General features: G+C 36.7%; 1 protein-coding gene and 1 long non-coding RNA gene across 2 annotated transcripts; both read left to right on the top strand.

Annotated features, from left to right (window-relative positions):
* Positions 1-1,389: 1,389 nt before the first annotated feature.
* LOC140172228 (uncharacterized) lies at positions 1,390-7,895 on the top strand. Its single transcript, XR_011861709.1, has 3 exons — positions 1,390-1,438; positions 4,552-4,666; positions 7,828-7,895. It is a non-coding gene; the product is annotated as an uncharacterized lncRNA (long non-coding RNA).
* A 4,808-nt stretch (positions 7,896-12,703) lies between these two features.
* On the top strand, positions 12,704-25,736 carry LOC140170986 (probable serine/threonine-protein kinase DDB_G0282963). Its single transcript, XM_072194174.1, has 8 exons — positions 12,704-12,860; positions 13,989-14,295; positions 15,274-15,410; positions 18,214-18,278; positions 19,408-19,554; positions 20,887-20,994; positions 22,516-22,761; positions 24,717-25,736. The coding sequence occupies exons 1-8, from the start codon at positions 12,709-12,711 to the stop codon at positions 25,199-25,201; spliced, it is 1,647 nt and encodes a 548-aa protein (XP_072050275.1). The 5' UTR covers positions 12,704-12,708; the 3' UTR covers positions 25,202-25,736.
* The last annotated feature ends 1,389 nt before the right edge of the window (positions 25,737-27,125 follow it).

Genomic DNA, 27,125 nt, shown 5'->3' with positions numbered 1-27,125 from the left:
CTTTTATGACCCCTCCCCACCACCCACTGATACACCTTACAAGTCATGTACCCCCTGAAGAGGCTAAAATTGTATTCAGTCTTTTTGAATAAGATAAACACACTATCTGTGGTCATCTTGCGACTCCCTACATTTTGGTCATCAAAATTTTATGACCCCCTATTTTTCTTTCCAAAAAATGTTTACCCCCCCTGTATATTTGGGACCCCTCCCCCCTTACAAAGAAAATGATAGGCCCTTATGTTCACATCAATTCAAATTCAATCAATCTAGGATTACATTTACAGTTCAGTACCGGTAAATAGCAAGTGCTTGTTTCTTAAAATGTGTACTCATTAATGCACAGTAGGCCTATAGGCCTATAAGCATTTTAATATGTGCATGCACAAAAAGTTTGTACAGGAAATTGGCTGAAAAATTGAGACATTCAAATTACATCTCCGCAACCACATGTCGTATGACATTCATTTATGCCTCATCAGTTTTCTTTCATTTACCTCTTTAATATGAGATTACTTTGATGAGAATCAAAAAAAGTTCAATTTTTTTTGTATTATACCTATATCAGACGTGGTCTAATTCTGCATAAAACCGGGCAGCCTTATTTCTATAGATCGGCTGCGCATTCAAATTGCATTGTATTGCATCGTAATTTCATTTGTGTCCATGCTAATTCAGTTGTAGTAACTACAAATTTCGAACGTTTGAGGACTTGTTCTCAAGTTGTAGAAGGTGCCATAGGGTGGCTGGAGTGTTATTTATTTTCATTATAAATGTCTTAAAATATTAATATTGACAATAATTAATAACCTGTTTCACCTCTCCATATATTCATACATTGCTCACCTGTGTTTTCATATCATAGTTTGTGGTGAAAAATGATTACAAATGTGTAATTTGCAATCATTTTTGGAGCAGCGATTTCTTCGAACCGACGGCTAAGTGTGTATGTGAATGCACATTAAACACATACAAACACATACACAGCACCTGTTGGAACTCCCGGTCGGAGCCGGGAGTTTCGATTATTGGAACTGATGCTAATTATGACTGTTTACACAACATGAACTCACATGTTTTCAAGCACATTTAGGCCAAGGAAAGTCGATTTTGAGTTTCCCGTCACCCGCCATCACTTCGTTTTCTGACCCTCACTTGAATTCATTATTGTGATTTTCCAAAAAATACCGATAAAAACTGGTTATATTTGCAAAAAAAATTATGAATATCCCTTTATTTTTTGTGCAGAAATCAAAATCTAAATACGGTACATGCATTTTGCTGTCAACCTTGCAGACTCTTTTTAATATACTTTTGAATCTCATTTGGGCTAAACATCCATCTTCAAGTGACTGAGCGGCAAATAACAACACATTTTACATGCGTGTTGGTCATATAATGAAAGGCAGAAAAATAATGAATACTGAAAAATGAAAAAGTTACCTCGCTTCTTTTCAGAAATTATGTGACGAGAAACTCAAAATTGACTGTAAGGGGCCTTAAATAGGTGATCAAAAGCGATCGGAATGTTACAAAAGTACAGATCGCATTCAGCTTACATGTACTTCATATGAGATGATCTTTGGAAAAATATACGGCATAATTTGTCCTGGTGCTTGCGACATGTCATGCAGTAAAATACAAAAACCTTGCGTCAATTCATGATTGACAACTATAAATCAGCGTGTCGTTCGGATTTCTTTTAGAATACCCTACCACTGTAGATTTTCAATGGGAGTCTTTTATGAACGACCCATACACATACATTGTGAATGTTAAAAATGGTAGGGTATTGTAAAAGATAGCCTGTCGTTCGTATTCTCCGCTGTCAATTTCTTATCCATTCACCATTCACTTGTCCTCGCAAAAGCAGTGTGTTGATTACGTAATGTGTGGAGATAAATTGCAATAAGTCCATGAAATAATGAGTAGGGCGGGCTCCGGGGCGGGTTTCTTCTTCGTCTTACGTAACAGTATTGTTCTCAAAAAAACAACAACCTGGAAGCTTGTTGTTTGGCGCTCTAGCTGAAATACAGCAAGATATTAATGTAAGGTTGTAAATGTAAACCTGTATTTTAGCTAGAGTATCTCGAGCTAATGTATATAGTTCACCACAGAACCAGTTCCAATAACTGAAACTCACGGATGTGTTTGTGTGTTTAATGTGCATTCACAGCAGGGTTGTAGCTACGCCGGGCGGGGCCGCCCGGCACCCGGCACCAAAAAAAAAATTTTTTTTTTTTTTTTTTTTTTTTTTTAATAAATGATTTTTTCATCATAAGAGGAGCAAAAAATTTTTTTTTTAGGGGGTGATACCCTTAAGCGGGCCCCTGGACCCCGGCCGTAAGTGCGAGAGCTCCCACGCGCACTGGCGCTCGGCCATAATAATTTGCCACCTGGCATAGAAATTGGCCTAGCTACAACCCTGATTCACAGTCACACACATACTTAGTCGCTCCATATTTTTTGCAAATTACACATTTGTATTACATTTTCACTACAAAATATGATGTGAAAACACAGGTGAGCAGTGTATGAATATATTATATGGAGAAGTCAAACAGCTACAGGTTGTTAATTATTGTCAATATAAATTTATATTTTGCAACATTTATAATGAAAACAATTAACACTAAAGACACCCTATGGCACCTACTACTTGAGAACAAGTCCTCAACTCAAACGTTCGAAATTTGTAGTTAAAATTACTACAGCTGCCTATCTCCCTTGGGTTAATTCTCGAAAACAGGTGAATAGCCACGGCTCGGCAGGGTCAGAATTTTGTTTCACAGTGCAAAAATCAATCTTGATTCTTGTAGAATCAATTTGCTGGAATCATTTGATTTTCGCGAATCAACTTCTGTGTAAACTACAAATGTTTGCGGGAATCAAATTTGATTCACGCAAATCTAATTGCGAGAATCTTTGCGAGAATCGATTCTCTGATTCACGCCAAAATTCTGACCCTGCTCGGATCGGAGGATTGATCTGACCAATATTTTGTTTTTAAAAAGAAGAGGACAAAATAATAGTAGTAACTATCAATATCAAGTTGTAAGGTTTGTTTTTGGTTTTTTGTTTTGTTTTTGGTGGGTTTTTTTTCAGTTTTGTTTTTGTTACAAGCATCTGTGATCATTTCTGATATATGCGAGAGCTTGGAGAAGATCTGTCTTTGATTGCGACACCTGCCACCCGTTCTTATTAGTATTTGGTTCTGCAAATTTGAAAAAATATGTACAGGCAATAGTTTTAATTAGCACTTCATCAGGCAATTACCGGTAGTTATATGATGAAGTGCACTTTTGTTATTCATGGTACATGCAGTGGCGTAGCCAGTGGGGGGGGGGGGTAATTTGCTTAGTTGTATTTCTGATGCAAGAAAACATATAATTAGACACCAAAATCACCGAAATCGGACGTTGTTTACTATGGTCAGAATTCAAAAAGGTTGTTGACCTATGAACATTTTTCGTCATAGCGCCCTCTTGAAATGTCTGACACATAACAAACTATACATTTTTGGAATCCTCATGACCACACGAGTAATTTGATATATTACTTGACATAATTGGAGCATTCTGAAAATTTGACCCCATGTAAAATTGATGAGCCCAAGGTAAATTGATTCAGAATCAATCAAAGATCCCAAAATAACTTTCATATCTTTGTTCTATGAGTTGGTCACGAACTCTACACTACGGTCTTCTACTAATGGTAAGATGTGCACATTCCTACACGACAATCAGTAGGCGGAGGCGCCATATTTAGCGTTAGGTTTGGATATTTAAATATTTTCTTGATTTTCCACCTGGCTTAAATCCAAACCTAATGCTAAATATGGTGCCTGCGCATAATGATGTGGAATTGTCATGTGAGTTTAGATTTTAATATTAATAATAATTATCATGTTTGAGAGGTTGTCTACAAACAAAATCAAGCCGGTTATATTTTGTTTGTTTATGAAGTATTCATTTTATATATTCTTTAGCAAGAATCAAGAAGGTGAATGCTATCTCTCGAGGTGACTGTGCACTGTAACTAATTGACCCTTGTACAAACTTACGCTCGACATCGGGTGATTTTATTATCAATTACAATTCAAAATAATGTAAATACTAGATATGATCAAGCATGATGAAACAATGGTTCAAAAACAAACAAGTATAGATATGGATATCAAGGGAATTTGGATTTAATATCATACATAGGCTGAGTCCCTTTCCCGGGTTCCCTTTATATGATTAACATCCAACAGTCAGACAGTGAACTACATGTACGTAATTGCTTAGCAGATGTAGATCTAGGCTAGTATCACGCAGTCTGATTGTGATCAATTCATGTGCCTTATAATAAAGTAACCATAAGGGTGGGATGATGCCACATATCAAACTAGGCCATTACCAGGAAGAAGTAGCAGAACCAACAACTCTCCAGTTGTCTTTCATGCACAGCTTTCTAATAATTTATTATTGTGAAATTGCAGCAGCAAAAGAAACTGTCTAACCTTCTTTCAACTGAGATTATATTTTGAAACACTTGAATTGACCACAGATCCTGAAGAGAGCTGAGATACTTAAGGTGCAACAGAGGGGATCATATTCAGTTGGAAACACTTGCTCGCATGTCCTAATTGTTTGGATCATTGAGAAAGAGAGTGCACATGCAGGTAAGTTAAAGGCGTATTCAGTGATTTGATCATCCGGAGAATGTAAAAATCATACAAATTCAAATTTTGACATCCTTGTTAATGCTATAGTTGTGCTAACATAGCCTGCTAACAGTTAAGCCGAAAGCTGTGTATTAAAGGAGTATTTCGTGATCCTTGCATCCTCTATTTATGTCATTTTTCATTAGATATCCACGAAAAAAACCTGTTCCCAAAATTTCAGTTGATTCCGATTTTGCGTTCATGAGTTATGCATGATTATGTGTATTACACTGCTCCATAGACAATGCGTTGTAATTTCGTTCTGGTGCACCAGAACGAAATTCAAATTTCACGATATCTTTGCTAAACGAATTAATCTGCAAGAAATATTTTGTACATAAACATTATGTAGCCAGAGGTCTGCACTCTGCAGTGATATAAAAATCTCAACTTTTTTTGAGAAAAGTGGGGGGATGAGGCTGTGGATCACGAAATGCCCTTTTAATAGACAAAATAAGATATTTTACATGGATCTGCAATTTCTTTACATAAGTATAGAAATTAGTAGTTTTATTAGCTACATGTATTTGGGGCTTCAACTTTGTGCTGTTTTCCATATGTTATTTACACAATTTTAATTTTGTTTACACTTTCGCTAGGATCATAGGCAAGCTTTGAGTTTTAAGGCATGTAAATGCAACGCACACGCAGGGCACACCTTAAATCACCTATCCGAGTGTGATTTATAGCTCACCTTACAAATCTGCTAGAGCCTTAGCTTCTTCACACGTGCAATTTATAGCACACCTCACAGCTCCCCTTAACATTTCAAGGAGTGTGATTTGTAGCACACCTGGTATTTTCAAAACTCAAACCCTACTACATAGGCCTGTAAGTTTAAAATTTTACAAACAGTATTATCGGTATATACCTTGGACGATGGGGAATCTTGATATTGGTTTAGTAGAGAAGTGTGAAGCTGGGAATCTGAAATGTCACCCCGATACAAAATGTGATGAAAAGTAAACCCCAAAATATGCAAAAGTATGGACTTGACATGAATAAATCACATTCATGATTTCTGTTAAATTTATGGATTTATTTAACAAAACTTTTCTGTAACTTTTTGGACAGTGAGCCAAATGATATACGGGTGCGGGGATATGAGTGTGATTCATATGTGAACAAAACCATGAACATGGTTCACATGTTGCAGAGCTGCCGCAAATGTAGTTTATTTTGTAACACAGACAACGGAGAGGGGGATTATTTATTTTTATTTTTATTTCACCCCCCCCCCCCATTTTCTAATTATAAGCGTCATATACCGTTTTTAGCACCAATTTATAGCTATGGGTCTCCTCTATCCAGTGGTACCAAAATAAGTACAAACATTCCCCACATAATGTCGCTATGATGTCATAATGATAATGTAAGCACTTCCATGCAAATTTAGGAAATTCTGGCTATGTACAAAAGTATATAGGCAAAATTGATTTTCGGCTAAAAATTCTACGAATATGTAATTTTCACCAAATTTTCTCCTAAATATAAAAGGAAATGACTATTTCAGCCTAACTAATGGTAACAAAGTTAGTAGCTCTTGGAATAATTTTACAAGAGCAAAATGAAAATCATGGATTTTACTGTAGAAACCAATGGTGGGCCTCACCAACCCCCCTGGTAATTTTTTATTTCTGGTCCTGGGGTAAAAATTTTATCATTAAAATGAACGCAAATGATGGATTTATGATAAGGTTAGGTTGTTTGATGGGTGTAATAAACACGTTTTTTTATGATGGAAAAAATCTTAACTTTCCTTCAGTACTAATGTTAACTGTTCATTTCAGACAAATATTTCTATTCCAGCCTTCGAGGAGGGGCCTTTAAACACTCAAGTATGGTAGTATTTGCAAATCAGACATATGGTTGTCATAGTACCGTATTGTTTGTAATAAACGCTCCCCCTCTAATAAACGCCCCCTCCAATATTTCAGTGAAAAATTGATAAAAATGCATATCGTGTGAGTAAGCTTAAAACTTGTGCATCAGTCATGTCAGTCATGCAGTGACGATCGCTAAATTTCATGGACAAAACCTATTATGACTAAATACTTCCATCCATTTCATTGCCTAATTATGCTAGAATTTCACCAGATTCTTGCTTGATGATGCACTTACGGGTGTAATCTTGTTGTATTTACAGGTTATAGAAAATATAAAATGGATATAACTGTAGGGCTGACACTTTGACAGTAAGGGGCATTTGGTGAGAGCCAAATAAAAGGGGGGGGGGGCTCACTTCAATATAAAATGGATACAGGTGTAGGGCTAATATTTTGACAGTAAGGGGCAGTAAGAAAGAAGCCTTTAACATTGAATTTCTATTTTCTAGTTGTAAATGGTATCAAATGGCTTAGTTATTTCAATATATGTAACAAAATCAGTCATAAAATAAAAGTTGCTGTTCAAATTGAAAAATAAGGGTCTTTGTGTGACAGGTGGAGTGGACAAGTAATGGGTCTTTGGGTGACAGCATGTGTTTGAAATAACAACATTTTGTACAGTATTTTTCTGGGACATAAGAGCACATCAGACATCAAATTATATTTTGAATACGAGGAATGTCCTTCTGATATCAAATAATTTTGATTTATTTTTTGGAATTATATAATACAAATTTTATGGCATTGGCAAATTATTAAAATTTGATATATTTTTTATTTTTGATATTTAACAGTCCTCAAAGGAAACTTAATTTATTAATCTAATGATATGTACTTGAAAGTGTATGCAGCTTGGAGGAAAAGATGACAAGCATTTAAAAATTTTGACCTTTCATTTTGAAGGTACACATTTTTCCCCCAAAGACCTACAAATTTTAGGTAATTGTAAATGGACCTTCATTTTGCAAAATTTTCCACCCCCCCGTGTATAGATAAATACCCCCCCTCGCTTCTGATTTGGACACCCAACACTATATGTTTAAAGCAATAATTTAAACAATAATAGTGAAAACTTAAAACTTGTCCAAACTCATCGATTGCCAACCCCACCCCCCCACCGTGCCCCTATGACGCTACGCCACTGCATCCGAGTAGCACAGTAATGAAAGATAAGATGATAACTGATTCATATTAATAAATTTTGCTCTCTTGTTTCTTTGTTACCATCTGCAGTTTGACTTCATAGTTATACTGGATATATTGGCTGTGCAACATTCCTAACATAACATAGAACCAAAGTGGTAAGTAATTTTCCATTTTCTGGGTTTCTGTCCTTAAAATCATTGTAAGGACAGTAAGTGCTAACCCTAGCATCCCAAGGGCTTTTTAGCGATTGAAAGGAAAATATGCAAAGGAATGAAGTTGTATGCTTTTGGTGGGGATTTGAACCTGAGACCACTTGCGTGTCAAGCACTAAGTTTGGTCGGCTTATAAGGCGAAAATTATTCGGCTTTTGTTACTACGCGCATCAATAAAGTCCAAACTCACACTCGCGTAAATTCACATAAGCATGCGGCCATGCGCCAGTCACGCATTACACAACGCACAACTAGTGCAAGCATTGCGCCCAACTGCGTGCATGCCATTCTAAATCCACCTGTCTAAAATTAGATTAGCCCGTCTTAAAGACGGGTGGATGCATGGCTGGCTAAGACCTTGGCGTGAGTGTCAACTTCAAGCTCATTGTTATGAATGGGTGATTGAAAAACCTAAACAGTGCACCCCACTATGATTTGTTTCATAAATATAAGCACATGTGCATGCACTCATCATTAGGGCCAAAGGATGGTACTCAAGTTTGGTTTGGGTAGGGGGGTGGCGCTGAGAATTTGAGAGTGGACCCATCGGTATACTAATTTTTCAAGAAATTTGAACCCATCGAATATACTAAACTATTCTAAACTTTAAGCTACAGTGAGGCAAAATTGTGCTATTTTCTGGGAAAAAATGAAAACATTCTGAAAAAAGGACCAACCCGAATACCAGAATTGGCTAAAAGGGAGCCATTGGTATACCAAAAGACTGAAAATGCTACCCATGTTTGCGGCACATCCCCGTATGGTCATATGTCATAACATTTCAAACAATTGTTAGGCACATATTAAGGAAATGTAGTTTTTGTAAAATCCTGATCATGCAGCATCAGAGATGAGAACAAAATTAAAGGATCAGAGTCATCAGACTTATTTATTAACATTAAAAAAAACAGTAAATTGTGAATCATATGAACTCTGAAACTCATGACTGAAGAATTGTAACAATTCACATTTTATCTACTTAACCAAGCATACATGTGCTGTAGTGTGCTATCAGTAAAATCAAAAGGCAACCAGTGATTCCAACTCGGCACTTAATTGGGCTACTTGGCGATCACTTTCCCCCTACTCAAATGCCCCTACTTGCCTGAAATTGGGCTACTTTTGCAAATTTCATGTGCGGCAGTAATTTGATGTGTTTTCTTTTAAATTTTGCTCTGAAGTTCCAATTGCAATAATAATGGGTTTTGTGACCATTTTATATTGATCGGTCTGTAACTTCCCATTAAGTCCCGGAAGTTTTATCAGTCAAGCTGGTGCTTTTTCGCCTAATTGGCTGATTACCTTCTAAATTTGGCAGAGATGTCACATTTCCGGATTTATCCGGATTTCGGATTTTAGGGATTAAAAAAAATTCGGATTTTTTTTTTTTTTTTTTTTTTTTTTTTTTTTTTTTTTTTTTTTTTAATTTTTTTTTTTTTAAATTTTGGAGTGGCCCTGGACCAAGAGCTAAATGCTTAACAGAGATGTCACATTTCGGAATTTTCAGTTTCGGATATGAGAAAATCTCCAATTTTAAAATGAAAATTCCTTAGAACCCTGACTGGATGATTTACATTATTGAGAACACCTTTTCATGCCCAAAATTGATGAATTTTAGTCCATTATCGGACCAGCAGGCTATACTGATTGTGTTGGGTTTTGCGTTCAAAAACTCATCTCTTTTTCCTCAATAAATATTACCCAAGTAAGAAGTATGTAATGTGTAGTAATGAACGATGACGTTTGAGATGATGCTGGACTGATCGTATAGGCCTATGTATACTCTAATATCAAGTCTAGTCATGTTTAAGTTTAAATGGAAGCAAACTTGGGTCAACAGGTTTGATATGAACCTTTTAGCTGTATCCTTTGGCTTTAAGTGGCTGTCGGGTGGACTTGGGGGGGAGGTTGGTTGGGGTGGGTGAGTGTGTGTAGACCTATGTATTTCCCTTGGGATAGGCCTACTATTTTAGTCCCAATTTGTAGTGCTAGTGACATCACTCTATATGTTTAACAAATTACTCTTATCATAAAATGTATTCTTCATGCACACTAGTACCCCCCCTCCCCCCCATGTGGCCCCCTCCCACACACTCGAAGTTGAGGGGGGTCAAAAATTTAATGAATCATTGTTTTTAAATTGCGCATTATATATATCAATTTCGGTCATGTAGGCCATGTTATTAGTCCAAACAAGAAATGTCTTTAAAAAGACAACGCCATGGATGAAGATCATGTTTCATAATTTTGCATTGCAAGTACTTGGAAAGCTAGTAAATTTGAATGTTTGGCACAACTAACGGGTGCGAAATATTGGCATTTATTGGTAAATACCACCAATGACATACTAGGAATACTCAAAATTTTCATGTCGAAAGCTAAATTGGAAAATGTGTGCTAAATTGGTCTACATTTAATTCATACTTGTTTTACAACAATCCAACAATCTATATTCAGATAACCTTAAGAATGTTTGCTGCTTAATTAAGGGATTTCATATCAACCACATTTCATGACAGTCCAATTATCTATTATCAGTAACTGTTAACCTTGATATTGAAGCATGGTAATTAATTTCAGATATATTTATTCGCAATGTATAGTTTACTGGTAGTTACAATCACATCATAAGGCCACTAACAGTCAATTTTGAGTTTCCCGTCACATAATTTCTGAAAACAAGTGAGGTAACTTTTTCATTATTCATTATTTTTCTGCCTTTCGTTATATGACTAACACGAATGTAAAATGTGTTGTTATTTGCCACTCACTCACTTGAAGATGGATGTTTAGCCCTAATGAGATTCAAAAGTACAGTATATTAAAAATAGTCACAATAATGAATTCAAATGAGGGTCAGAAAATGAAGTGAGGGCGGTGACGGGAAACTCAAAATCGACTTTCATTGGCCTGATCAAAAAGACTGATTTCTCAATCCCAGGGATTCCGGTTGCTCTACACGTACTAAAAATGTATAAAACCAAAGCCACTATCTACCCCAATTACTGGTACCCCCACCCCCTCGACGACTAGTGTCACTCCCAACATCAATTAGTGTTGGTAGTAGTGCACTATTTATACCCAGCTCTGGTCAGATCAGGGAATGGTCAGATAATGCTCATTATTATTGTTTAATTAGTGGTCATAATTTACTTGTCAATGCTTGTTGACAGCTTATCAGTAGTCAGATCAGCAGGGGTGCAATTGTATCCTTTTTCATAGAGCAAAATTGTTCAAAATGTTCTAAAACCTTATTTCTGAGCAGATTTTAATCGTTAACAAAGCAAAATGTATGTTTAATATATTAATTATTTCATTAATAGCAATTTCCTAAGTTTCCATCCATAAATAACCACAGAGCATTATCTGTTTACAAAATAAGTGTTTATTTTCAATTAGCCATCTTATCAGTAAAACTGAAACTCAAAAACAGATTCTTTGTCTGGTAGTCCCGGCAACCCAGTCTATATGTGGCTCAGTTGTAAACATACACAACACAAACCGACTGTGAAGGAGCCTATATGCACGTAAACAACTTTCTAGTACATGTATAATAAAATCCATTTTTGAGTATAATAAAGAAAGTCATGCATTGGCAACATGAAGGAAATACCTATTGCTAACTTGGTAAAATGCATACTCGTAGCCCAATCTTGTACATCATAGCACCCAGTTTGGGTTTGTAGTTTGAAATGTTGCAATTAAACATAAGTTCTTTCAAATATGAAACGCTAAAACACAAATCTAGAACAAACAATCATTATATTTAGAAAGATATAGCAAACTTTCCATGATAGAGATTGGACCCAAGACAAAGTACACCCAAATTAGGTGACAATTCGGAATTAAGCCATGGCTGGAAAAAAGACTTTGAAGAATGTCTCTCATGAAACAAAAGTATAGGAAACTGAACATTTAAAACCACCTTTTTAGGGTGAAGGAAGCATTTTTTCAAAAAAATGTCTAAAACAGGTTTTTATGTCAAAAATGGTCTCTTTTGGGGTGCTACATCTGCTACAATGTTTGTTGTCCTGAAATTCTAACTACTGTCAAGGCCCATGGTGGGGTGGGGTGGGGGAGGCAGTGGATGCCAAGCACAAAAAAGGTTAATTATTGTCTTATCTCTCTGCTTCACATATATCAACATCAGCCATATTGTCCATGTAATAAAGCCAAAAAACTTTTTTAACTTGTACATAAAAGTATAGGAAACTGAAAACTTTAAAGCATGTTTTCTGGAAGAAGGAAGCACTTTTTATTAAAAGTGTAGAACAAGCCAGGAGCTTTGAACTGTTCTTTTTATCCTCTGAAATGGCCTTTACTGTGGTGCTAAATGTGCAGAAACCATCTGGCTTCGGGGGCCTTCGCCCCCTCGACCCCTACCGGGGCTTCGCCCCTGGACCCCACCAGGGGCCATTAAGCGGGCCCCCGGCCGTGTTGCGCGAGAGCTTCGCTCGCTGTGCTCGTTACGCTTCGCAAGTTCAGGATTTTTTTGGGTCAGCCTGTGACATCTCTGATTTGGGTAAAACTGCCCAAACATCCAGTATTGGGTGGTTTTTGGAGTCTCAAAAATTGGGCTACCTGTAATTGTGAGTCCTTCACATGGCCTGGCGAGCCAATTTGCTGCACTTTGGCACTGAAAGTTTTAGGAACACTGATGGCAACTAAAAGTCTGATCCTTTGATTCTATTTGTGTAGTTGACTATTAAATAATGCATCATTTATTTATGTCTTATTTTAGACCAGAACAAACAAAATGGCATCTACACCTGGACCAGGTTTGACCCTTATTGATAACAAAGACATCACCCTTGGCAAGGTACTTGGACAAGGAGGTTTTGGAGCTGTGTATTTAGCCAGACATGTCAACTGGGGGAAAGTAGCTGTGAAGCAACTGACAGGAGTCAGGTAAGTAATTTCTTGTCAAGTAAAATAATAAAAAATAACACTGGGTATGATATACATGCATATTTGTGTAGGGTATGATAACTTTATAAAAAAATCAAATAATTTTATTATGCTTAAAAGTAGCGTCCAAAAGAAATCTAATACTGGTACACTCTGGCTGCATGGTGAGAATTGTATTCAAATAAATTTGAATTCTAGCCAATAGCAGTGCAGGAAACACAGGTTGTTTTCATTTAAAAGAGATGTTGATTACCAAAGATGAATAATCTAGTATATACAATGACTATATCAACTCTGCTAAACAGATATGAACTAGACATAGCTGTGGTCTAAGACCACGAACACAGCCGTGTTGTGACCCCTTAATGACCTTTGACCCCAAAATATGTGAAAACACCATAGACATTGGCTAATGTCAATGCACATGTGAACATGTTTGCAAATAGCGACAGTCAGCTATGTTCTGTGTGGCAATTTGAAGGACCGGACCGGGAGTGACCCCTTAATAACCTTTGACCCCAAATAAGAAAATATGACATATGCACTGCATAACAACAATTCATGTGTGAACATACCAGCTCTCTGCTATGTTTTTCCTGGCTAAAAATATTGTTGACTGTATTTTATTTTAGACCGGAAGTGGCCCCTTAATGACCTGGCTTAATGACCTTTGACCCCAAATCTGTGAACACCCTATAGACACTGGCTAATGTCAATGCATGTGTGCAAGTGGCATCACTCTGCTTTGTTGTTTGTGGCAGAAGAAGCATTTTGAAGATTTTTTGTCTTGGAACGGAAGTGACCCCTTAATGACCTTTGACCCCAAATTTGTTAACACCTAATAGACATTGACTAATAGCAATGCTTATGTGCCAGTGTCGTCGCTGTACTATGTAACTTTAGACAGAATTTAATTTTTGAATTTTTTTTTAAATTTCAGACTGAAATGACCCTTTAATGACCTTTGACCCCAAATCTGTGAACACCCCATAGACATTGGCTAATGTTAATGCATGTGCCCGAGTGCATGTGTGCAAGTGGCATCACTGTGCTATGTTATGTGATTAAGATAGTGTAAAAGTTTGCTTATTGAAAGGTTATCTTTATGTTTTCTTTAATATTAAACAGCCTTACAGCTGATATCCAAAAAGAAGCAGATAGGATGTTGCGAGTGCTGTCATCTCCTTATCTGGTTACAGTCATGGGTTTGATGAAGAATCCTAGAGGTGTTGGCATCGTCATGGAGTACTTCAAGAATGGCTCACTGAAGGAGTTTGAGAAGAAGTACATGAAGTGTGATTGCTGGGCAAGAAAGATCAAAATGGTTGAAGATATAGCATTTGGCATGAATTATCTCCACACCCTAAAACCACCGATTATACATCGCGATTTGAAACTAGAAAATGTGTTTGTGGGCAGCGCATTTGATGCAAAGGTACGTACAATGATATAATTATGTAATGAACACTCTTTTTCATAAGCACCTGAAAAAGAATAGATTAAGGTGGTTCGAAAGGCAAGGTTTAGGGAAATCATGAATTCCAACATTTTTGCAAATATCTCCAAAACCTTTCATGATACAATCTCAAGTGAGTTTGTGCTTATGTAGGGATATGTTGGCCATGTTATGAAGGTAATAAAACCGTTGCCATGGTAACCAAGCAGTCGCTATTGTTTGTAAGTAAAAAGTTTGTAAGTAATATGGAATCTGTGGCCAAAAAACGAAAATTTCACTTTGAGCCCCCCCCCCCCTCCACTGGGATTTTTTTACGGGAAAATCAGTGGAGGTGTGCAGGAACATGACTCAACATGTGAGTATGCTTCTATTGGGAAAAATGAAGTGATTTGCGAAAAAACCAACTTTTAATGTGATTGGTCAGAAGCCAACTTGAGATTGTATCATGAAAGGTTTTGGAGATATTTGCAAAAATGTTGGAATTCATGATTTCCCTAAACCTTGCCTTTCGAACCACCTTAAAGAGATGGTTAGGGGCACAACAATTTAAATTTTTCTTCAACAACTGGCTATGCTATTCAAGTGCGATAGCAAGAAATGCAATATGTCTTGTGTATCCAGAAACATGTATTCAACATTTTTAGGACTCAGTGACAAACACATTCAATAATAAGAGACACATTAACAGTTTTTATCATGGGGGGGGTTGGTTTTAGTTTTTTGGGGGGTTAAGTTAGCAAACCAATGCAATTAGGGCCCTTGTCAGATTTTCGGTACTGCTGGAAAAAAATTGGGTCAACAATATCACATTTTCTGTTGTCTCAAATAGCTCCTGCATGCCCCCAAATGATTTTTTACAAAGACCACCTTGCTCTTCAAATATCTCATTGTAGGCCTAATCCTTCTGTTACAGAAACATCCTGGTTGATCTGAGTATGCTTTTAATTTCATCAACAGATTGGAGACTTGGGCCTAGCAGTCAGCAGCAAGTCATCCCTTCGAAAGGCACATGTTTCTGGAACACGGTCTCACATCCCACCTGAAGCCTCCAACCCTAAAGCTACAGAACCAGATGAATTCTGGGATATATACACGTAAGATAATCATAATGTTTCTGCCAGTTTGTTATTTTTATCATTTCTTTGAGATGTCATGATGAGGCATGAATGCTCCGTAATATTTATTTAGATCTTTGAATTTGAAAATGCTAAAGAAACAATCTGTTCAGAATACTATTAGCATTGTCCTGGCTAATACAGTGCCGCTAGTTAGACCATGGGTCAGTCCATGTCGAAACAGATTGAGTGTACACCCACCCTCTTGGATTTTGCTCTCCTTTGGCTCAGGGGTACCTTTCATGGATCCCTAGGTGAGGTCACAAGAAAAAATTCAAATTCCATTTCGTTTCTTGAATGGCGGGCAATCAAAGTTTGGCGACCTCGACCAAAATTGTGAATTTAAGGGGTCCAAATGACAAAGTGCTCTCTTTGAGGGCACTTTCTTCTTAATTGAATCAGTTGTGATCCTCTTTTTGAATGTGGTCACTCACTGGCTGTGTCTGAAATACCTAATGCCAAAAAGATAGATTTGAATTTCGATTTGGGATTTCAGAGGGGTCAAAATCAGCACCGTACTGTTCAATCAAATTATCTTGATTTTGAAGGACCCATGATAATGTCACAGTGCACTTATAGGTCCTAATTATGTTCAGAATGGATTAACCATATGCCAATGTCTATGAGCAATTAAAAAAGAAATTTCTAGACCCTACAGAATTTTAGGCCACCCCTAAAGTGGTTCAGCCACAAATGGCACTTAAAGTCGGCAAATTTTGACCCCTAATAACTTTAGGTGTACACCAGATATGAATTTCTAGTCTTTTGCATCTGAAAGAATGTAGTTTAATGTTACTAGGAACATAAGATTTGCTTTGTATTTTTTGTGTTTTAGTATTAGGTTGACGCCTTCAAAAATAGTCATTTTTGCCTAACATACCATGCATACAGGATACGGTACAAAATGCCAATTTTAGTATGATATTTTTTATATTTTGATCACTTTATAGCCATTTGTATTATTTATCCTGATATTTCAAGTTGCTCTTGAGTCAAGTAATAAGAAAAACTACTTTCTAATCCTCTGTATGGATTTTTAAGGGGTCAAAATGCACTTCCTGGCAACGATGCACATGCAAAGTACAGGTTATGGGGTCAAATTTTCAGAATGCTCCCAATTATGTCAAGTAATATATCAAATTACTCGTATGGTCATGAGGATTCCAAAAATGTATAGTTTGTTATGTGTCAGACCTTTCAGGAGGCGCTATGAATGAAAAATGTTCATAGGTCAACGACCTTTTGAAAGTATCAAAACACAAAAATACAAAACAAATCTTATGTTCCTAGTAACATTAGACTACATTCTTTCAGATGCAAAAGACTAGAAATTCATATCTGGTGTACACCTAAAGTTATTAGGTGTCAAAATTTGCCGATTTTAAGCGCCATTTGTGGCTGAACCACTTTAGGGGGCATAAAATTCTGTAGGGGTCTAGAAATGTCTCTTTTTTGAATTGCTCATAGACATTGGCACATGGTTAATCCATTCTGAACATAATTAGGACCTATAAGTGCACTGTGGCATTATCATGGGTCCTTCAAAATCAAAGATAATTTGATTGAACAGTATGAAGTGCTGATTTTGACCCCTCTGAAATCCCAACGAAATTCAAATCAATCTTTTTTGGCATTGGGCATTTCAGACACAGCCAGTGAGTGACCACATTCAAAAAGAGGGTCACAACTGATTTAATTAAGAAGAAAATGCCTCTCAAAGAGAGCGCTTTGTCATTTGGACACCTTAAATTCCCAATTTTGGTCAAGGTCGCCAAACTTAGATGGCCCGCCATTCGAAACGAAATTGAATTTGAATTTTTTCTTGTGACCTCACCTAGGGGTCCATGAAAGGTACCCCTGAGCCAAAGGAGAGCATAATCCAAGAGGGTGGGTGTACACTCAGTCTGTTATGACATGGACTGACCCCCATTCATTCATTCATTTTTTAATCACCATAAAAAAAAATAACAGAAAATATTAATATTAACCATATTAAAAATAATTAATGTGCAAAGAAATTCTGGGGGTTCAGAGTGGCAAGGGATGTGCGGTAGATTAGGGGTGCAATTTTGGTATAACTTTGGGTTTCAATTTACAGAAAACTGGTTGAGAGATGGTGTGTTTTTCCCAAAAATTTCCCCCAAAATGAGAAAAAGTGAAGATTCTTCCGCAAAAGTTGCATAAATGTTCCAGGATTGGGCAAAATGGGTTTACTGTAATTTTTAACAGAAATAAGGGAAAATTTGTATATTTTGGTAAAATAAATGGTATATTTTGGGGTATGGTTTTGAAATCCCAGCCATACATCACTACCAGAACCAAAATCGAGACCCCCCCCCAATTTTAGCCATGTAATTAATTTTCAAATCTGTTTCAATCAACAAGCATTTATCCAGGGAAACCTTGCCACTTTCAGCTTTTCCCCATAAAATTTCATTCTTGCTGTCACAGGTGAAAATAAGAAATGATGAACCAGGGCTCCTTTTTACACAAAATGGCCCCTGGTTCACTTCATTCAACATGGAACCAGGGGCCACTTCTAATCAACAAGGGCCCAGTATTTGTTCTGAATAAGTTCATCATGCATAATGGCTATGGAATTGGATTTTTGGGTGTAGTGACCAGGGGCCAGTTTCTGAAGAAAAGTGTCCCTGGTCAGCTTAAATTTAGATGAGACCAGGGGCCATTTCAGGGTTTCTGGGGGCTAAAGGGCCCCCGTCCCCACTTATTTTCACCCTTGCTTGCTGTTCTTTTACACATTGGATGTAACTTTCTTCTTTAGGTTTGCCATTACTACATATGAAATTACCAGTGGGTGTGATGCATGGCGCAGCAGGAAAAATGTAAGTAATTCTGATTAAATATTGGGTTGTTTTTAGATCGTCAAAGGGAGACCAAAGTCGTACAATTTGTGTGTGTGTGAAGAGTTGCAACTTGGGTCATAGCTATGGGGCAAGGACTGTGTGTAATGAAAGTGTTCAAGATCACATAAAGGTCAAAGGTCATTTCTGGTCAACTTGTAAAATTGACTGAAAATGAAAATATAAGACTTTTCATGACAAAAGTGGACTGATCCATTATAGCTTTAAGACACTATGTAAACCTTAAGGTAAAGGTGGTGCTCAAGGACCATATAGACTGAGGGCCAATTGTTCCATCAGGTGTGACAGATGAAACTGCAATGTCCACTGCGCACCTATTACCACATGTAATTCATGTTTTGCTTTATGCAAGGGTACGCAACACTCTTTCACATAAATGTGACTGTGATAGACATGGTAGATAGAACGATCGGCCCTCATAATGTGGAAATTCTCACAGCATACATGGCACTGGGACTTTGCCTGTTGGTATGCTATCTGCACTTCTTTAATCTTTGTATTTATGAACTTTTGTTCTTGGGCCACCTTAATTAGAAACCACGTAATTCTAGTTATTAATTAAATTTGATTTTTTTCAGTCCTTGAATAGCATTTTAAATTCGCATTTCAGCTACATATGCTACAAATGAGAAATGCATACAAATAAGGTCTTATCTGTCAATGCGGTTCAAGTTGTAATATTAAATGTGGTGGATTTAGCATACATGTATTAGCAGTTCAGTTAGACTCTGGTGTGTAAGGGCACAACAGTTTGAGCCCCCCCACCCCACAGTGTCATATTTTGACAAATTGAGCTAGCTTGAAATACCCCTGGACAAGGAACTTACTGCTAATTGCCCTGGTCTACCTGTAAGAAACTCAGGGTGCTGATTCTGGTTGTGATGGTTATATATAGGCGCATATTGAGGTGCATTGATGATAAAATGGTTTTTAAGGGGTGTCTTAGGGCCACCGTGGTCACCAATTTCTTGTATATGTGCTCGTGGGTTTATACATGTGTGTATGCATGAAATCACTGTGTGTTTTTTTATTATCGGGGTGACTCATCAGAAGTACCTGGATGATATTAACATTTTTAATTGTTACTTTTTCAGTTGCCAATGATGCTCTTATTGGCCTATGGGTTCTCCAAGGACACCGTCCAGACTTGAAAGTCATACATCCTGAAGCCCCATCAGAACTCGTAGATATCATCAAGAAGTGTTGGGTTGCTGAACCAAAGCAAAGACCCAGCTTCAAAGGTAACTATATACAATATTAAACATATGCACTGTGTCCTCAATGCAGCCATCTGTTTCATCCAGGACATAACCTAAAATCACATGCTATTTTTATTTTCATTGTGATGAAAAACACAAGAGGTTAATGCTGGTTTCACGCATTGCAGACAAACAGATACAATCAAGGCTTATCATTGCCGCTGCGGCAAGCGGCAGGAAAGCCCATCTGACAGGGCATAACTTTTCCAGATGCACATTCAAGGTATATCTAGCAGACAAGGGATGTTGTTAAATTAGTAGATAATTAAATCTTGTCAACCAGAAAAACTCACTTTTGGTCAGATGGAATCACTGACGTTTCGGCCAAAACCTTTGGCCTTCAGCTGGGTGGATGATTTAGGGTCATCCGAGGTCAATCGATTCCATCTGACCAAAAGTGAGTTTTTCTGGTTGACCAGATTTAATTATCTACTAATTGGTCAAATCCCAGATGACTGAAAGTATACACAGTGTTAAGGGATGTTGTTGTGTCTCAAACTGTAGATACTTGAAGACATTGATATGTACATCAAGGCTTATAAAAATGTTCATTTTTGATGAATGGTTGTGCAAAGTACTCTATATGTTGATTTTTCCATTTTCTTAAGGGATCTAAAATGAGCGTTTATTGCATTTCGACAGTATTTTTTGTGGGACATGAGAGCACCTCAGACCTATCGAATTGCATTCTGAATACGAAGCATGTCTTTCTGATATGAAATAATTTTCATTTTTGAAAATCACAATATAATACAAATTTTATGACAAATTATAAAAATTTGATATTTTTCAAATTTTGATATATAACAGTCCTCGAAGTAAATTATATAAATCTAATGATATATTCTTAAAGTGTGTGTGTAGCAGGGAGGAAAAGCCGACGGTCAATTGAAAATTTTGACCTTTCATATTGAAGATATGGATTTTTCCCAAAAAGACCTTATTTTTGTTTGGTGTTCAATACGAAAGGTCAAAATTTTCAATTGATCGTCGACTTTTCATCCCACCTACATACACTTTAAGTATAAATCATCAGATTTATAAAGTTTACTTCAAGTACTGTTAAATATCAAAATATCAATTTTAATGATTTGCCATAAAATGTGTATTAAATTGCGAATTTCAAAAAATCAAAATTATTTGATATCAGAATGACATTCTTTGTATTCAGAATGCAATTCGATATGTCTGATGTGCTCTAATGTTCCAAAATGAATACTGTCCAAACGTTAATACCCCAGCCCTTAACTTAAGACCAAACAAATTTAATGCTATAGTGTGATGCCATACAATTATTTTATTATCATTCTACAGATGTCGTGAAATCTGTTACCGAGTTGTTTGAAGCCAGATATAATGAGCGTGGCCTGCGTAAAGCAGACAGAGCAATATTAGAACAAATGGATCTTGTTGAAGTAAGTGGCAACAAAAAATTTCCAAAGAAAGATCTGTATGTATAAAGCTGCTTTCAGAAAACATAAAACATAACAACTCATAAACATTTTGCAAGGGAAAAAAATCCAGAAATATAAAAACAATATAAAAACAAAGATGAGCATGTGCACTTAAAAGGACATTTCATGATCCACAGCCTCATCCTCCCACTTTTCTCAAAAAAGTTGACATTTTAGATCACTGGAAACCTCTGGCTACATAATGTTTATGTTGTACAAACTTGCAGATTAATTCGTTTAGCAAAGATATCGTGAAATTTGAATTTCGTTGTATACCAGAACGAAATTAGCAGCGAAATACACATAATCATGCATAACTCGCAAACGCAAAATCGGAATCAACTGAAATTTTGGGAACAAGCTTTTTTCGTGGATATCTACTGAAAAATCTCATAAGAAGAGGATGCTAGGATCACAAAATACTCCTTTAATGACATTTAAAATAAAGTGTGATATTTACATTGGTGTGAAGAAGTAGCTCTTTTGTTTCCTCAAACCACTTCAGTTTTGAGCAAAATAGATAGAGGACCCTGATGTCAAATTGTATCAGCCCATGTTGAATTTGAAACCTACTCAATGAAATTTAAAATTCAAAAGGTGACACTTCGTTTTACCTCAAGTTTGGAAGTGACATTATTACTGTTACCACAAGCATGTGGACAAACTGCACTTGTAAAAGACTGTATGATATCCACTCAAAGAAAATGATGTATGATTTAGATTATTCCAATTGTTCAAAGAAGGAACAAACAGGCATGGTTTGTATAAATTATCAAAATTCATCTTTATGTGCAATAAGGCCTATTCATCAATTTTTATTGCTAATTTCAAAATTGACAGGCAAACATCACATTCCCATCCGGGAAGAATGGAATTCGGACTGCTTGTCTGATTTTTTGCTTTTGTGCATTAAAAGTTGTCGTCTGCATTACATACTGGTGTATATTAAAAGGCTGCCTGGCATGATTTTTTTTTATTATTGTCAACTAATTGTGATGCGATACATTTGTACACTGTAAAACTAACTTTATTTATTTTGAGGTACATGTATTATCACAATAATATTGCAATCTCATGTCCTTTCATAAAAGAAAGAAAGAAAGAAGACTAAAATATAAAGTATTAATATGAAATATAACAATGATGATAAAAATCACATAAGGCAGCGTTTTGAGATACAATTATTTTTGGTTTTGAATAATGAGCACTTGTCATAAAATTGCCCTAGTTTGTGACTAAGTCACCTTTAATATTACAGTATGCTGGAATGTATGCTTCTGCAGGGAAGATAATGCTGATGGAGACATTTTCCCAGTTATCATCAATAGAAATGGTTAAGGCATGCTGATAGGAAATTGGAAATTGTGCTGTCATGCATGTACCTCTTATGACTATATGTACCCGTCTAGTTTGGTCTGACCGTGTTAATACAGATCTGTGATATGAACAGCAATATCTCATGTACTCCTTTCTTGTATATCTCTTTCAGGAAGCAGAAGAGCCGGAGGTTCTGGTGCAACTGATAGTGGAATGGGCAGTGATGCTTGGGCAAGTCTTGAAGCCTTGAGTATTAAAGACAACACCAAAACAGCTACACCAATGGGGAAGAAGAAGATTCAGGATACAGTGGCTTCATCGGAAAGTGACAGTGGCTTAGTGGCCCAGATTCAGGGGGGTTCTACACTGACAGGTGTTTATGATCAGGGCAAAGTAATGGCAGCAGCAGCCTCACCAGGTTGGTTTGATTACATTTATCAATAATATTCTATTCATTCATTCTTTCATTCTGTCTTTGTTCTGCAAGCTCTTCCAATACATAGGCACTGATCTCCCAAGAGCTCCAGGTCAGACAATATAAATTTATAATCAGACAATAATTACAAAATCAAAAATACGGAGAATTCTAAACGCATCCCAAAAAGAAAGTATCCAGTTCGATTTTGGTCCATAAGTCAAATGTGGGGTCTTAAATCAAGACCTACCAAAAGTATGTTACAGATACATTTATTCCGCACATTTTGATACCTCATTTGTCCAAATCAATGCAGAATTGATGACACAATGATCTTTTGAATGCAATCGCCTCAATTTAAAAAGTTGCAGTAAATTTATATTGATTTGGTCCTGCTACTCAACTCGTTCAATATGGGCAGCGATAGATCAAGGCCTGGGCGAATCAGACGTAACGCTGAGAGCATGCGCCGCAGATGTCTGGCTGGCAGTCATTGATGCAGCAGTAGGACATACCAGATACTGACTGTGAAGAGTGAATGGTAAAACATTGAGAAAGGAGTAAAAGAGCATCTGTATTGAATAAAACACATGAAGTGAAGTCAAACAGTCTTATACCGTCTCTGTAATTGTGTACCTTTATGGTTGAAGAATCTTGAGAAGCAGGAAAACACATAGGGATTACTGCAACTTTTAAAATTGAGGTGATTGCATTTAAAAGATCATTGTGTCATCAATTCTGCATCGATTTGGACAAATGAGGTATCAAAATGTGCGGAATAAATTCATCGATACCTTACTTTTGGTAGGTCTTGATTTGAGACCCCATCTTTGATTTATGGACCAAAATCAAACTGGATACTTTCTTTTTGGGATGCGTTTATAATACAAAACGAGGATATGTAAATAATACACTGCATGAGCAATGAGTTAGATAAGTTACCCCCTGCAGAGAATAAAGAGTAACCCCTGCTGAGAATATTGTGGCCGTAACTCGCCGGTGGGGCTTGATGGCTTTGTCATAACTCGCCCGTGGGGCTTGATGGCTTTGTCATAACTCGCCCGTGGGGCTTGATGGCTTTGTCATAACTCGCCCGTGGGGCTTGATGGCTTTGTAGTAACTTGCGTGTGGAGCTTGATAGCTTTGTCGTAACTCTCGAAACTCGCTTGTGGGGCTTGATGGCTTTGTCGTAACTCGCCCGCGGGGCTTGATGGCTTTGTCGTAACTCGCCTGTGGGGCTTGATGGCTTTGTGGTAACTCACCCGTGGGGCTTGATGGCTTTGTCGTAACTCGCCCGTGGCGCTTGATGGCTTTGTCGTAACTCGCCGTAATTGACAAAAACCTAATCTCTGTGGGGGTAACTCAGCCTTTTCTTTAACTCGCCTTTTCTTGAATTCGTTTTTTTTTTATTCACCTAGTTACCACTCCCTGTAATAGTATTTATAAAGTGCCATTTCTAAAAGACCACAGCGCAATACATCAAATGATTAGCTTATCATCCTTATAATAAATATATTATTGTTGTGCCATTTCTACAAGACCACAATGCAATACATCAAATGATCAGCTCATCATCCTTGGAATCAAAAAAATATACTTGTTGTTGTTGTTGTTGTTGTTGTTGTTGTTGTTGTTGTTGTTGTTGTTGATGTTGATGTTATTGTTATTATATTTTTAATTCATGAATTACATTGAATATGTTATTGCATTCCTATATATACTGTGCACTGATAAAATAAAAAAGGAGATGGCAGAATGATTACCAGTAAATCTCATTGTTTTTATTATTATTGCATTGTTTTTATTACTAATATTATGTTATTATGATTATAATAATTATGATTTCATTGATAAAATCATTTAGGAGTATTATAATAAAATATATAGTTGACACATTTCATGATTTAATACAAATATCAATGTGAAATAATGCATGTATTTATCTGTTTCCTATACAGATATGACATGGCGATACAAGCACACCGTAGACCCTGCAGCTGGCGATGTACGTGCATGTCGTATGGTTAGTGACAGCCACCTGGCTGTGTGTCTGGAGGGATGTGTGAAGGTTTACCAGGTGGGTGAAGACACGTCTAAGCTGGTATACACTTTACAATCTGATGAGTGGGGAGGGAGGGACATCTATGGTGTAGCCATCAGCAAGTCATTGGCAGATGATATGCTGGTGATATGTGATGGCATTCCTTATATTTATATAATGCCATGTAGGGAATCAAGAAAACACAACCACAAATACAAGATTGGAAGTGAGAGTAAATCCCCATGGTGTATTGCAGCTAATGCCAGTGTTGCTGTTATTGGAATGTATCTAGTCAAATCATATATAGTGTGCAAATTGTCAGATTTAACACACCAATTCCATGTACAGTTGGATTTCATACCATGGGATATCACCATGAGTGCAGAGTATATATGGTGGTAATGCGTGGTGACAAGATTGTAGTGTGGTCAGTAGGTGTGGACAGGAAGGATTGTAAGGAGATGTGTACAATAATGAGTCCTGATGGGTGGAAATTCAGGGGTGTTTCCTTTGGGAAGAATAGGGATGTGTATGCTGCTTGTGATCAGGGTAGGAAGGGTTGTATGTACAAATACACATGGGGTGGAGAAGGCAAGCCAGAGTATATCAACTCTGGTTGTATCATTCATGGTTTAGGGTATGTGGGTTACAGGATGTTATCAGTGACATCTGAAGGGTTATTAGCTGTGGGGCAATTTGATGATGATAATGTGAGGATATACAAATTGCAGTAGGCCTGTTAACTTGTATATCAGCATGGCATTTTATGGTTTTAAAGGGGATAGCAGAATCTTATGAGTGTTTATAAATACCTTGTTGGTGGTTGGAAAATCTGGGGGTGGGGGTTAAAATGTTTTAAATCACAAAAAGGGTAATAAAAAATCCAATGCAATAATAGGGGGGTCAGAATATTATAAGTGTTTATAAATACCTTGTTGGTGGTGTGAAAATCTGGGGGGGTGGGGTAAATGTTTTAATTAAATCACAAAAAGGAGAATAAAAAAATCAATGCAATAATAGGGGGGTAAATTTCAGCTTAATTTTGGCTAAATATTGCCATAATTTATAGATTCATTAACTAACTTAGTACAGCAGTATTTTATGCCAATTTCCCTTCAATAGTAGAATTTCAGACTCATCTCTATTACAATTCTTCCATGTTAATTCTCAAGTTGTTTCTGGCATGTATTATTACATGTGGATATATGACAAGCACAATATTGTGCGGTGCAAGGGGCTGTCATTTTCTTTGGAAGAGGGTCCCAAATATTTGAGTCACAATTTTTACAAAATTGGGGAGTCATAAATGTATCCAAATGTGTTCATGTAATGTGTAGGGATTACTGGTAGCTGATGTAATAATTATAAGTTGGGGGGTAAATTTGGGGGTGCAATCCCACACCCATCCATCACATCTCAGATTCTGCACCATGGCTACAAGTACGTTCATCATGATCTTTGCAATCTCACATGTATCTTGTATTTTTGCTTGATCCTATTATCTTTAATTTTTAATATTTATGTTATGTTATATAATATATACATAAACACAGCCAAATTAAAAAGTCGCCACTAGTCCCATCCCCATTGAATCAGAGTCTGATGAGTTTATGGCAAAATAATTTATATTATAATTTTTCATACACTTTACTTCAAAGATTAATACCAAATTTGATATCAAAAGTTTAATCATCGTGAGCATAGGAACCGTTGTTTGGAAATTTGTCAGCTGATTTGTGTAATTTTAAAAATGCAAACGCAGAAGCCAATGCATGGTATCAGCTTATTATGCGGCCCAAAGCAACCCGTACAGGAATTCATTGTACACTTGCCTGCGCACAATTAAAAGTACTGGGTATTTGATTTGCATTTTGACATGCATGGGTATAACCTTTAATGACAATGAAATTAGACCTCTCAGATGCGTGTAGATATGTAGATGTTGAGAAGATCTGATTTATAATCGATTAACCTGTCGGCCTATTCAGGCAACGTACTTCTTGGCACTCACGCTAGCTCAGCTGCGTGATACAACTCCCTATGTCATTTTTTAAATTGCGCGAACAGTTCCTATGCTCATGATTATTAAACTTTTGATATCAAATTTGGTATCAACCTTCGAAGGAAAGTGTATAGAAAATTATTGTATAAATTATTTTGCCTTAAACTTATCAGACTCTGAATAGATGGGGATGGAACTAGTGGAGACTTTTTAATTTGGCTGTGTTTATATTATAGTATGTACTTTGTATGAGGGCTTGTCACTGAAGAAAAAAATAAAACTATTATGGACACATACTTTCTTGCATTGTTAATTCACAGATAG

Source organism: Amphiura filiformis, chromosome 15, assembly GCF_039555335.1.
Source record: "Amphiura filiformis chromosome 15, Afil_fr2py, whole genome shotgun sequence".
NCBI classification, from domain to species: domain Eukaryota; kingdom Metazoa; phylum Echinodermata; class Ophiuroidea; order Amphilepidida; family Amphiuridae; genus Amphiura; species Amphiura filiformis.
The sequence above is the reverse complement of the archived record's forward strand: the minus strand, read 5'-3'. Positions and strand labels throughout refer to the sequence as shown.